This window comes from Eriocheir sinensis, chromosome 35 (assembly GCF_024679095.1).
Source record: "Eriocheir sinensis breed Jianghai 21 chromosome 35, ASM2467909v1, whole genome shotgun sequence".
Classification (NCBI taxonomy): Eukaryota; Metazoa; Arthropoda; class Malacostraca; order Decapoda; family Varunidae; genus Eriocheir; species Eriocheir sinensis.
In genome coordinates, this window is record NC_066543.1 from 17,824,103 (window position 1) to 17,836,844 (window position 12,742).

General features: G+C 45.1%; 1 protein-coding gene across 1 annotated transcript in view; it reads right to left on the reverse strand.

Moving 5' to 3' along the window:
• The window catches only part of LOC127007530 (uncharacterized), a 38,808-nt gene that overhangs the window by 21,602 nt on the left and 4,464 nt on the right, over positions 1-12,742 (reverse strand). Inside the window, exons 2-4 of the mRNA XM_050878676.1 lie at positions 7,253-7,391; positions 3,702-3,892; positions 623-736 (exon numbers count right to left, since the gene is read on the reverse strand). Of these exons, the coding sequence (XP_050734633.1) occupies positions 623-736; positions 3,702-3,892; positions 7,253-7,391 (444 nt within the window). The remainder of the gene's footprint in view (positions 1-622; positions 737-3,701; positions 3,893-7,252; positions 7,392-12,742) is intronic.

Consider the following 12,742-nt stretch of genomic DNA (forward strand, 5'->3'; position numbering starts at 1 on the left):
TCTAATCATACACAGTCATCCCACTTTTGGTTCCAATGAAGAAGCAGTTCACGCAGGATGTCACACGGTTCACAGGATTCCTAGACTGTGGTATGTACGGCGTTGCAATGAATATGGACTGGACTTGTGTGGAATTAAAGGTAATCGAAGAAAAATTAAGTCGCTGGCCCCACAACACATAATTGCGCCTCAGACATGGAAACTAACCATAATCTTTGTTTTCTTTCGCTATACCTGACTGGCCGGCTGTGGTGACCTGTAAATCATGTTATAATTATTATCTTATTGGTGTATTTATTTACATCGTATTTACGCTCGCTCACATGGTTGTGTGTAGGGGAAGGTTACATATTTTTTTCCAGGTCAAGTGGAAATAACTTCATTCACCGTACACTAATCTAACCCAAAAGCCCCGCCCCCTCTTCTATAGCTGTGGGAGGTGACTCGTTGGATAAAAGAAGGTTGGAGATAGGAGTTAATGTTATTTTGGAGGGAGGGTGAAGGAGGCGGCGCGACTTCTGGACCTATTAGTGTACGGTGATTTTTTTTATAGATTGTATTTCTAAGGTGGCTGAGTGGTTAGCGTTCGGGCCCTGCATTCATCGCGTGCTGGACGTGTTACCTTGGTAGGCCCTGCAGCTGACGTTGAGGGTGTGTCCAGCAGGGTAGGGCCCCAAGATGCCTCCTCTCACCACGCCGACGCCCTCCTCCAGGATGTCTACGGTATGCACGGGCTCTGAGGGCACATAGGATGGTGGTAGTGAAGGAGGGGTGGGGAAAAGAGAGAGAGAGAGAGAGAGAGAGAGAGAGAGAGAGAGAGAGAGAGAGAGAGAGAGAGAGAGAGAGAGAGAGAGAGAGAGAGAGAGAGAGAGAGAGAGAGAGAGAGAGAGAGAGAGAGAGAGAGAGAGAGAGAGAGAGAGAGAGAGAGAGAGAGAGAGAGAGAGAGAGAGAGAGAGAGAGAGAGAGAGAGAGAGAAGGAAAGAAGGGAAGAAGGAAAGAAGGGAAGAAAGAAAGAAGGAAAGAAAGAAAGAAAGAAAGAAAGAATGAAGGAAGAGAGAGAGAGAGAGAGAGAGAGAGAGAGAGAGAGAGAGAGAGAGAGAGAGAGAGAGAGAGAGAGAGAACAAGATTATACGCCATGCATCTTCACTAGTTGTTTCTAATTAAAGGACAAGTGTGATATTTTTTTACAAAGAATGCGCGTAATTTACCTGGCTCGCCCTCATTCCTCCTCTAAAGCTGGCGCCACACTGAACCCAAATCTGGCGACCACGAGTTCTTGCTGGCAGCTTTTGCTCGCGAACAAGTCACTGGTGTCCTCACACTGACGACACAGAGTTAAATACATAGAGGATTCCCAGAGCCTGAAATTTGAAGCAACTGGCGGACATCTTAGGGTGACGGATGGTGAGACAGAGAAATTTAACATCACAAAGTTATGTCTGCTACTGCTATTATCAAGTTACCAGCGCCTCGGCGATCCTCTGTCAGGTAGACTTGCTATTTTCTTGTCCACTTTTTACCCCCTGATTATTGTTACATTGGTACATGTCATATACCATCTGAATCGGAAAAATGTGTTGAATTTGAAACTGTAAACGAAAATCTAATGCAATAAAAAGTACATGAATGACAAGGAGTTGAAGCAAAAAAGGTGAACAAAAAGGTTTATACACTACCATAATTTTTTCTCATTATTTTATTGTAGGTATACCTGAGTGCAATAAATTTGTGATGATGATATGCAGCAATGTCTCATCAACACGATGATCGGCTCGGTTTTCCAAAATATCAAAATGGTGGCTAGCTAATAGTGGCTGAGTGTAAACATATGGAATCATGGAATGGTCGCCAATCCGTCACCCTAGGAGCAATGGCTTCACCTCTCACCGTGGCGAGAGATTGAAGTTGAACCCTCTAGTATATAACTCTGTGACTGACGAGCGACGAGCGGCGAGTGACGAGCAACATTGTAAACAAAGCCCATGCTACATCTACGCTTCGCATTACGGCTAAGTGTGCAGCTGGGACGGCATTACTTGCCGTTATTCAACGAGCGCAGAAGAAGAAAAGACGAGTCTGGGTTCGGTCATGGCTGAAGAGAAGGGAGACCCACGTTGTGTACAGCAATCTCGTGATGGAGATGAGGCTGGAGGATGAGACTTCTTTCTACAGCTACTACCGAATGAAGAAGGAAGACTTTGACCATCTTCTAGGACTGGTGGGACCCACCCATAACTCGGGATGGTCCTTGACTCTAGATATTAAAGAGTGCACAATACCGGAGGACCAATGAACTCTAGAACTAGGAGCGAAGGTGACCATGGCGAGTGTTTATTTCAGCTGGGCGGTCTTGGTCTTCGTTAGGGATCCAGAAATCAAAATAAAAACCAACACTACTTTTCACAATATTATAAAATTATTACAAACACCGTCAAACATAAAACGAGTATGTGAATAAGTTCTCTATTATCATGGGTATACGGATCCAATACACTAATAATACCGATATTCATATATCGGTGCACCAAAGAGCTCAGTTGACTGCCTGCTCGCGGCTCGCCCAGCTGCTCCCCGTCCAATCGGCGAGCTAAACGCAGGAGCAAAAGTTCGCGAGCATGCCATCCTGCGAGCAAAAGCTGCCAGCAAAAGCTCGTGCTCGCCAGATTTGGTCCAGTGTGACAATACTACGAAAGGATAGGAAAGAGAGCAAGAAATAAAGAAACTGAAAAAATACATAAAAAACTAATCGAGAGAAAAAGTAAGAAAAAGAGGGTAAGGAATTCTAACTTAGCCTTTCGTATCTTAACAACCCAAATGTTCTAAGTCAACCAAATATTCAATAACAGTCCATACACATCCCTTCCGTTCTCAATTAATCTTGAAAATAACCAATGAAGCTACAACTTAACTCATACCTTACTCGTATCTTAACCCATGTCTTAACTCATAGCTTTACCCAAATGGTCTAATCCTTTTCAAACCAGAGAGGCGAAACCCACACACACATCCCTTCCACGTCTCAATTAACGACACTAAAACCCAATCTTTCATATCTTAAAATTTAATGTTCTAACTCATTTTTTTCTAGACAAGGAGGAGAAAAAACTAACACCTCCCCATATTTAGCACTATTCCGTTACTATTGTGTGTACCTGCTGCATTTTTTTCCCAGGTTGGTCACGAGCTGACTCCTTTCTAGTCTTTACAAGGTCACTTTTACCGAACTAAATGTCAAAGTTTCGAGATGTGCCCCGACGCCCTTCCCTTCCCTTCACGGCCCCTTCCCTTCTCTTCCCGAACCCTTCCCTTCCTTTCACGGACCCTTCCCTTTCCTTCCCGAACCCTTCCCTTTCCTTCCCGAACCCTTCCCTTCCCTTCCCAGACCCTTCCCTTCCCTTCACGAACCCTTCCCTTCCTTCCCGAACCATTCCCTTCCCTTCCCAGACCCTTCCCTTCCATTCACGAACTCTTCTCTAAACATAAAAACCCTCTCTTCCTTCAGCCTCCCTCCCTTCAGCCTCCTTCTCTTCAGTCTCCCTCCCTTCAGCATTCCTCCCTTCAGCCTCCATTCCTTTAGCCTCGCTCCCTTCAACCTCCTTCCCTTCAGCCTCTCTCCTCTCTGGTCCCTTCCTTCAACATCCCTCCCTTCAGTCTCCTTCCCCTTCAGTCCCTTCTTCCCGCCAAAAGACAGACAGACTCACCCACCACGACGAGACGGACGCGACTGGTGTGGACGGGCGAACTGAAGAAGTCGACGTGACACTCGTAGAGGCCGGCGTGCTGCAGGGCCAGGCGGCGGTAGGTGAGGGTGCTGCCGCCGCGCCCCACCTCCAGCTGACCGTCTGGCTGCGTCAACTGCTGCCGCTCCGTCTGGGAAGCCCTAGAGTCCCGGCTGACGAAGGAAGAAGAGAATATAAGAACATAAGAACATAGGGAAACTGCAAGAGGCCGGGTGGCCTACACAGGGCAGCTCTAGAATCCCCTCACTACTCACGATGGGCGAGGTGTAGTTTCAGGGGTTACAGGTAGAAGCTTGATCCTCGTTTACCTTCGGTACGGGCGTACGCTCCAGTACCCTGTCTCCTTACTGCACCCACACCTCACTGCCACCTGTCGTCCTCGTCCATGTAGCTATCCAGTCTACTCTTAAAACAAGCTATCGTCCCTGCACTAACTATGTGACTGCTGAGTCTATTCCATTCCCCCTATTACTAAACCAATGTTTGCCTATATATCTCCTAAATCTATACTTTTCCAATTTAAATCCATTACTGCGTGTTCTATCCTGCTGGCTAATTCTCAGTACTTTACTTATATCGCCTTTGTTGTAACCCTTGACCCATTTGAATACTTCTATCAGATCTCCCCGCACTCTTCGTCTTTCTAGTGAATGTAAGTTTAGATGTTTCCGCCTATTTTGATAAGGGAGGTTCCTCAGCCCCTGAATCATATTGGTCATCCTTCTCTGAACTGATTCTAGCAAGTTGATGTCCATTCTGTAGTGTGGGCACCAAAACTGGACAGCATAATCTAAGTGTGGCCTAACTAACGCTAAATAGAGTCTGAGGATGACCTCTGCACTCCTGTTGGTTACCGTCCTGTTAATAAAGCCTAATACCCTGTTAGCCCTATTCCTCGCACTAATACATTGCTTCCTTAGTTTTAGGTCAGAGTTCACTAACACTCCCAAATCCCTTTCACACTCTGATCTGCCAATCGCTGTGGAGTCTAAACTATACCCGTGTAATGGGTTGCGTGTTCCTACACTAAGTACGCTACACTTGGTGATGTTAAAATTCATCTGCTATTTCTCTGACCAAGCCGACAGTTTGTTGAGATCCTCCTCCAGTGCTCTAGCGTCCTCCCCCGTCCTAATAGTGCGTCCTATTTTGGTGTCATCTGCAAATTTACCTATGTCACTAGTTATCCCATTGTCTATGTCATTGATGTAGATAATGAATAAAAGCGGGCCTAAAACTGAACCTTGAGGAACCCCACTGGTAACATTACCTCATTCGGATTTTTTACCGTTAATGGTAACCCTCTGTTTCCTGTCGCTAATCCACGCCTTAATCCAATCAAATACCTTCCCTCTTATTCCATGAGTCCTGACTTTATTTAACAGTCTCTGGTGAGGTACCATATCGAAGGCCTTACTAAAATCAAAATAAACTACATCATAGCTCTCATCATTGTCAGCTGCCTCGTATACTCTATTGTAAAAGGATAAAAGATTAGTGAGGCACGACTTTCCTTTAATAAACTCATGCTGTGAGTCGTGAATTAAATTATGTCTGTCAATATGGTCCCTAATACTATCAGCTATTATTGACTCAATCATTTTACCTATAACTGACGTCAAACTAATCGGCCTGTAGTTTTCCATAGAAGATTTGTCATCCTTCTTAAATATTGGAATAACGTGTGCCTGCCTCCATGAAACAGGCACCACCCCTATGTCTAGCGACTTCCTAAATATTTCTGTTAACTACCCACTGATTTCAGTTTCACATTCCTTTATTACCCTGGGGAAAAGTTCATCTGGCCCTGGCGCCTTAGCAACTTTAAGTCTACCTATCTGTCTAATCACGAGCTCCCTACTTCTGTTGATGTCGGCTAATCCTTCTACCTCTTTTCCCCTGTAGATCTGTTCTCCCTGAGGTATATCATCTAATCTTTCTTTGGTAAATACAGTGGTAGTGATGGTGGTGATGGTGGTCTAGTGAGGGGAGGAGGAGAGGCGAGAGGAGGACGAGGATAGTGATGGCTCTCTTTCTCTATGAATGTATGTATGTATGTATGTATGTATGTATGTATGTATGTATGCATCTATCTATCTATCTATCTATCAATCTATGTGTCTGTCTGTATCTATCTAGTATAATGGCAGCTTATAGCGTCCACATTCCTCTCTCTACCTGCTTTGTCTTTTATAATAATAATATGATACTCCCTCTCACTGTCTCCCCTTCATTCCTCCCCTCCCCACGCCCTCCTTTCCATGCCCTCCCTCTCACTCTCTCCCCTTCATTCCTCCCCTCCCCACGCCCTCCTTTCCATGCCCTCCCTCTCACTCTCTCCCCTTCATTCCTCCCGTCCACACCCCCTCCCTTCCCCGCCCTTCACCCCGCCAGCCGTCTCCTGCAGCAGTAAAGACACAAAGAGGAGACCACTAAAGCACTTAAAAAAAGTCTTTACAAACCAACAAGCCTTTGGTAACGTGCTACTTTATGCTCTTATTCTGACCCCTTTCGTGCCCTTGCCCCCCTCTCCTCCTCCTCCTCCTACTCCTCTTCTTTCTCTTTCTCTCCCCACTGGCTCGCTCCCTCCCTCCCTCTCCCATTCTTTTCTCTTCATTCCTCCCTCTCGACTCCTCTCTCCTCTTTCCCTCCCTCTTATGTCTTTCCCTCTTGCCCGTTCCTCTTCCTCACATATGTTTTCCTTCCCTTTTTCTTTCACCACTAGCCCTCTTTATCAATATTCGGTCTTTCCTACCTCTGCCCTTTATCCATTTATCGTCTCTTCATTATTATAACCAGTTGCTCTTTTCTTTTTTCTCCTTCCTTCACATCTACATTCAGTCTTCACCTTTTCTCCTCTTCCTCTTCTTCGTCTGTCCTTCCACCTCATTACGTCCTGTCTAGCACTTCCAAACGTCCACTTTTTCATCTTTTAACTACTTGCCTATCTTCACTCTTCTTATCCACTTGTCTGTTATGTTCCCTCGTTCCAACTTCAAACAGTCACCTTCTCTTTTTTTCTTTCCTTCCTGTCATCATGCACTTCTATGCTTTCTCATCTGAACTATTTGGTTTTCTTCGTATTTATTATCCAGTTCCCCTTTTATATCTAATTTAAATATTCACCTTCACTTTCTATCTTTCTACTCCCTCACTCCCCTCCCTCCCTCCCTCACCTCAAGCCTTCTCTACCTCCGTGATTTTCTATACTCCCTCATCCTCCTCCTCCCTCTCTTCCCCCGCCTTAATGACCCATCTGCCCCCCACCCACCGCAAAACTTCTTCATTCATCTTCTCCCTCATTTTAACTCCCCGCACACCCTCACTCCCACTCACTCCCACTCCTGACCCAATCCCCCCACCCTGTTTCCTCCCAACCGACTCAACCTTTCACCTTTTCCTCATCTTTCCACTCCCTAACCCACTCACCCACCCACACACATGGCTCCCAACCCCGCCCCCGCGCTGTGCCTACCCCCACCCCGGCACTCTTGATCTGAAGAGTCTCTCACCTGAAGAGTGGCCTCAGGTGCCCCTCCTCGTCTTCCTTGTACCACAGCACCAGCTTGGGCTCGTCGCCAGGCCGCCGCGTGGAGAAGGGACACGGCAGCTGGGCGCGGCTCCCCACCACGCCCTCCACCACCGCCACGGCTGACGCGACACCGGAAAAGGTAGAAAATCGAATGAGTAAGTGGCACACGTTTGTGAAGAAGAAATTAAATTCTCGCCACACACTACACAGAGAAGAGGAAAGGTAAGATAAGTAAATGGTCCCAGCCTGTGAAGGAAAAAAGGTCTCACCACACACCACACAGGGAAGAGGAGTGGTCAAATACGTAACCTTTGTGTAGAATAATATAAACGTTCTCACCACACACCGCAGAGAACATGAAAGGTCAAATAAGTAAATGGTTCCAGTTTGTAAAGAAGAAAATATATGTTCCCACCACATGCACACCTCAGAGAACATGAATAGCCAAATAAAAAAATTATCCCAGTTTGTGAAGAAAAGAAATATGCACTCACCACTTTTGGGTGGATGATAAATGTAGTATATTTTTGTGTGTGTTGAGGGTAAAATGTAACCTTTTTAATATGCAAGGGAAAAGAAGTCACAAATGTTTCTTCCGGTTTGTTGGTAATAATTTCACTCGTTTAGTATTTTATTCCCGTCTGTCTGTTTATGGAGTATACAGAAAATATGAGATAATGAAACGTGAAAGACCAAAACATAATCTTAAAACGTAGAAGTAAAAACAAATAAAGAAGATTTTGTTACTCTCAGTTGTGGAATCTAAACAGTTTTGAAAGGTTTTGGAATTACGTTTGTGTCAGGTGTGTGTGTGTGTGTGTGTGTGTGTGTGTGTGTCGAGGCTCCACAAAGCTAATCAAACGTGTGGCTTTTCTGTTCGTGATTTTTAGAAGTTATAATGAAAAACAGGTTATTTGAAATGTAGAATAACTCAGTCACACAACGGGGCCCAACGAGACGCTCTTGATTGCTCTAATTATTGCTAAATCACGGCAATAAGCTGACGGGAAGGCACGAAGGAATGCTGATTTTTCTTAATTGAACCAGTTGTGTATTCTCTTGTTTTCTTCTTCTTTCCGATACGAACAGCAAAGGAATGGAACCACTGGAAAAGACGATCATATTCCCTATTCCTTTACCTCTCCGGTGGCACAAAACACATGCAAGAGGAGGAGAAGGAGGAGGAGGAGGAGGAAGAGGAGGAGGAGGAGGAGGAGCAGAAGCAGAAGAAGAAGAAGAAGAAGAAGAAGAAGAAGAAGAAGAAGAAGAAGAAGAAGAAGAAGAAGAAGAAGAAGAAGAAGAAGAAGAAGAAGAAGAAGAAGAAGACGAAGACGAAGAGAAGAAGAAGAAGAAGAAGAAGAAGAAGAAGAAGAAGAAGAAGAAGAAGAAGAAGAAGACAAAGACAAAGACAAAGCGACAGAGACAGAGACAGACAGAAGAAGAAGAAGAAGAAGAAGAAGAAGAAGAAGAAGAAGAAGAAGAAGAAGAAGAAGAAGAAGAAGAAGAAGAAGTAGAAGAAGAAGAAGAAGAAGAAGAAGAAGAAGAAGAAGAAGAAGAAGAAGAAGAAGAAGAAGAAGACGAAGAAGAAGAAGAAGAAGAAGAAGAAGATAAAAATAAAAATAAAAATAAAAACAAAACAGGAACAAAAACAACAACAACAACAAACAGACATCACTCAAAACACCACAGTGCAACACGGAAACATAACGTAGCTAGCTTAAAAAATAAAAAAGGAAGAAAAGAAAGAAGCCTGTATGAACGAACAGAAAATGGACGCACTCTAGTAGATATCCGTGAGCCACAAAGGAAAAAAAATTACTCGAGATTATTGTAATTTACTTTAAACGCTGCTGTTATGCCTCCTTCAAAAGAGCATCGAGGCGTTGGTAGGGCTGAGGCAAGGAAGTGTTAGCCGGAGTAGTATTGGTTCGGTTACGTGTCCGAATATAGCTAAGGAAGAGTGACCGTTTGTGGGGTTAGTGTGCCTCCATCACCAAGCCTTAGAGGTAACGCATAAGACTGTACTGGCAATGAATATGACTGTAGGGGTAAGTAAGAAAGGCTGTAGGGGTTGCTCATGGCTGTAGGGGTAAGTAGGAGCTAAGGAAGAGTGACCGTTTGTGGGGTTAGTGTGCCTCCATCACCAAGCCTTAGAGGTAACGGATAGGACTGTACTGGTAATGAATATGACTGAAGGGGTAAGTAAGATAGACTGAATGGGTTACTCATGGCTGTAGGGGTAAGTAGGAGAGATGTGGGGTTAGTATGCCTCCATCAACAAGCCTTAGAGGTAACGGATAAGACTGTAGTGGTAATGAATATGACTCTAGGGGTATCACATAACTGTAGGGGTGATTAATTAAGAGAGACTGCGGGGGTAATTCATAGCTGTAGGGGTAAGAACATTAAGAGAGACTGTGAGGTTAGTATAGCCTGGGACCCTTTACCAAGCCTTGGGGGTAACGCATATGATTGTAGAGGTAGTGAATATGGCTGTACAGGAGGAACACACATGACTAAGGGTAACGCATGTGACTATAGAGATGACGGATATGACTGTAGGAATAACACATATGACTTTTTTCATAAAGGGTAAAACGTGTGACTGTAGAGATGCTGTAAATGACTGAAGGGATAACCAGAGCCATAGAAAAGTAGACTTAAGACGAGACTGGGCAGATCTTCCACTGCTTCGAGACCCTGACCTTTTTCCCTTTTTTTACAGCAAAGGGGACAGCACAAGGGCACAAAAAAAGGAAACGATAAAAAAAAGCCCGCTACTCGCTGCTCCTGTAAAGAATCCGAAAAGGTGGCCGAAAGAGCAGTCAATTACGTGAGAGTTTAAAAAAATCATTATTTTATCAGCATCAATATGGATTTCGTGCGACTTTTGGTAATAACATGGCGCCTGTGATAAAGCTGGCTAATCCATTATACTCTACGGCTTCGGGGGTAATATATGACTGTAGGAGAAACACACATGACGGTTTGGAAGGTTAGTAGCCTGGTAGTGGAAGGGGAGGGAGTGGCAATGGTAGGCGAATTAACCACGAAAAAAGGAAGACACGCCAAGATAGTCAACCTTACCTTTAATCATTTCTCCATTTTTTCTGAGGCTTCTCTCTAATTCTAAGAAGGAATGAAAGACACGGACACAGACAGAGAAAGAGAAAAGAGACAGACAGACAGACAGACAGATAAACAAAAAGAACCCTCCCCAAGCCGTACACGCACCACTTTTAACAAGCTACATCGTCGCTTGCTTCCCGCCGTCAGTCGTCGCCAGGGGACGTTGCTGCTCCTGCGACACTAATCTATATTCTTAAACGTTTCGGGCTCCCATAACGACTATTTCCCACGGCTACAAACTATTAACCGGGTTTTCATGGGCGATTTTTCCCGTCCAAGATGCTGAAACCGTATAAAACTCTCACTAGGATCACAAAACAGTCCATGAAAGTCCCAGCAACTTCTACGAGACTTTTCAAACAGGCGTATTGGGCTCTCATTACTATTTCCCAAGGTCACAGAGAAGATTAGCCGGGTTTCTATGGGTGATTTTTCCCTCTTGAGATGCTTAAGCCTTGTAAAACTCTCACTAGGGTCACAAAGCAGTCCATGGAAATCCCAGAAACTAATACAAGAGGCTTTTCAAACAGACGTATTGGGCTCTCATTACTATTTCTCAAGGCCACAAAGAAGATTAGCCGGGTTTCTATTGATGTTTTCCCCGCTCGAGATGCTGAAGCTATGTAAACCTCACACTTGGCTCACAAAGCAGTCCATGGAAGTCCCAGCAACTTTTACTACGAGAGGCTTTTAAAACAGGCGAAATGAGGTGGCGATACGCTTAATGAATGCCGACTTTAATATATCTCCCTTCTCGCAAGAGGATTCATTTGCATACACCGCAGGTTACAGCCGAGCCAGCGAGAAAGAAAAACACAAGGCTGCGAGTATTTTGTGGCCGCCTTGCACGAAACTTCTCGCAGACAGACATCCCGTGAGACCTAGGAAGCGGCGGGCCTCAGTGAAAGACGGGACAAAACACCTGCCATTTTTCACCTGCGCCAGATTACGGTGTCAAAGATCCTGTAATATAGTCTCAAAACAGCTGGTTAGGTCAGTTTTCCGGACGGGACCTGTTCGGTGACGCTGGTGTGGGCTGGAAACAGGTGGTGGTGGTGATGATGATGATAGTGGTGGTGGTGGTGGTGGTGAGGGGTGCGGTGAGGCCAAGGATGTGTGTTTATAGTGACTTGAACCCATAGTCTCAAACATTTCTGGTTTTACACATCAACTTGGAAAGGCTTTCGTAGAGATTTTTTTAATAGTTTTATGAGTCTGGTGATATTCTGACAAGGTTTCTGCACCATGAATGTGAAAAAAAAACATTCATGAGAAACCGACTAATCTCCTATATGACATTTGAAAGTATTTGTTGTGAGAGTCGACATCTGAGAATACGGGCTTTTGGGGAGACCTGTGTTACTACTCGTGGGTACATAGCTCCCTTTCCTTTCCTTGACCCGATGACTCCCTCGACACGCACGCTACCGCCACCACAACCACCGCCGCCGCCCGCTAATCCAGGCATCCCTTTGCCAACCACAGGGTTATATCGCCGCGGCCTGACATGGAGCTTTGACGCTGGAACACGATAATTGAATTTTCAAAGAAGTTCCGTGTAATGCGCCTTTCAGCTCTCCTACTAACTGTGCCTGGCCGTGCGTCTCACAAAAGGTACATGCAGTGAGGAACTCGTGAGTGTGGGGGACGGGGGTGTAGTGGGTTACTCAAGAGCTTTCGCCTTATGCTTCCTCCTTCCTCTCAGCCGGTGTTCCGTCAGCGCCGTTGTGGCATAATGTAGCAGTGCATGTCAGGCCTCCATTAAGAGATTGCGTGAGGCTTGTCACTCTCCTCACTGTTACTCACCCCAAGTAAATCTCCTTCTTTCCACACCTCGGTCAACAAAGACAAAAACTTTCTCAAGAGGCAGAACGTCGTGGGCTTATTACTCGTCGCCTTTTCTTTTCTTTCTTTTTCTCTTTCCTTCTTTCTTTCTTCCTTTCTTTCTTTTGTCTTTCCTTTTTTCTCTCTCTTCGTTGGTTTTATAGTGCAAAGCAAAGTCCTCTAATGTGTATGCTAGCCTGTCCTTCACAAGTGAGTGTGTTTTCGGGGACACGCCTGCAGCGGCCATGCGTATAGGTAGATAAGCACTTCTCAGTAAGCCCTGCTCGTCTGTTCCTTGCGCTGTGGTATCATTGGGCGGCGGGGTTAACAAATGGGCGTGTTCCTCGGAAACGTATTTGTAGCGAAACTTTTATAGCGTGTGCATCAGCTGCGATCATAACCTGCAACAGACGAAATCTTTCCACAAAGTCCATCCTGCCTGCCGTGCTGTAGTGTCGTGCGACCATAAACTAAAATTGACTAAAAATTTACCACTAAAACATTATACTGCTCGCCG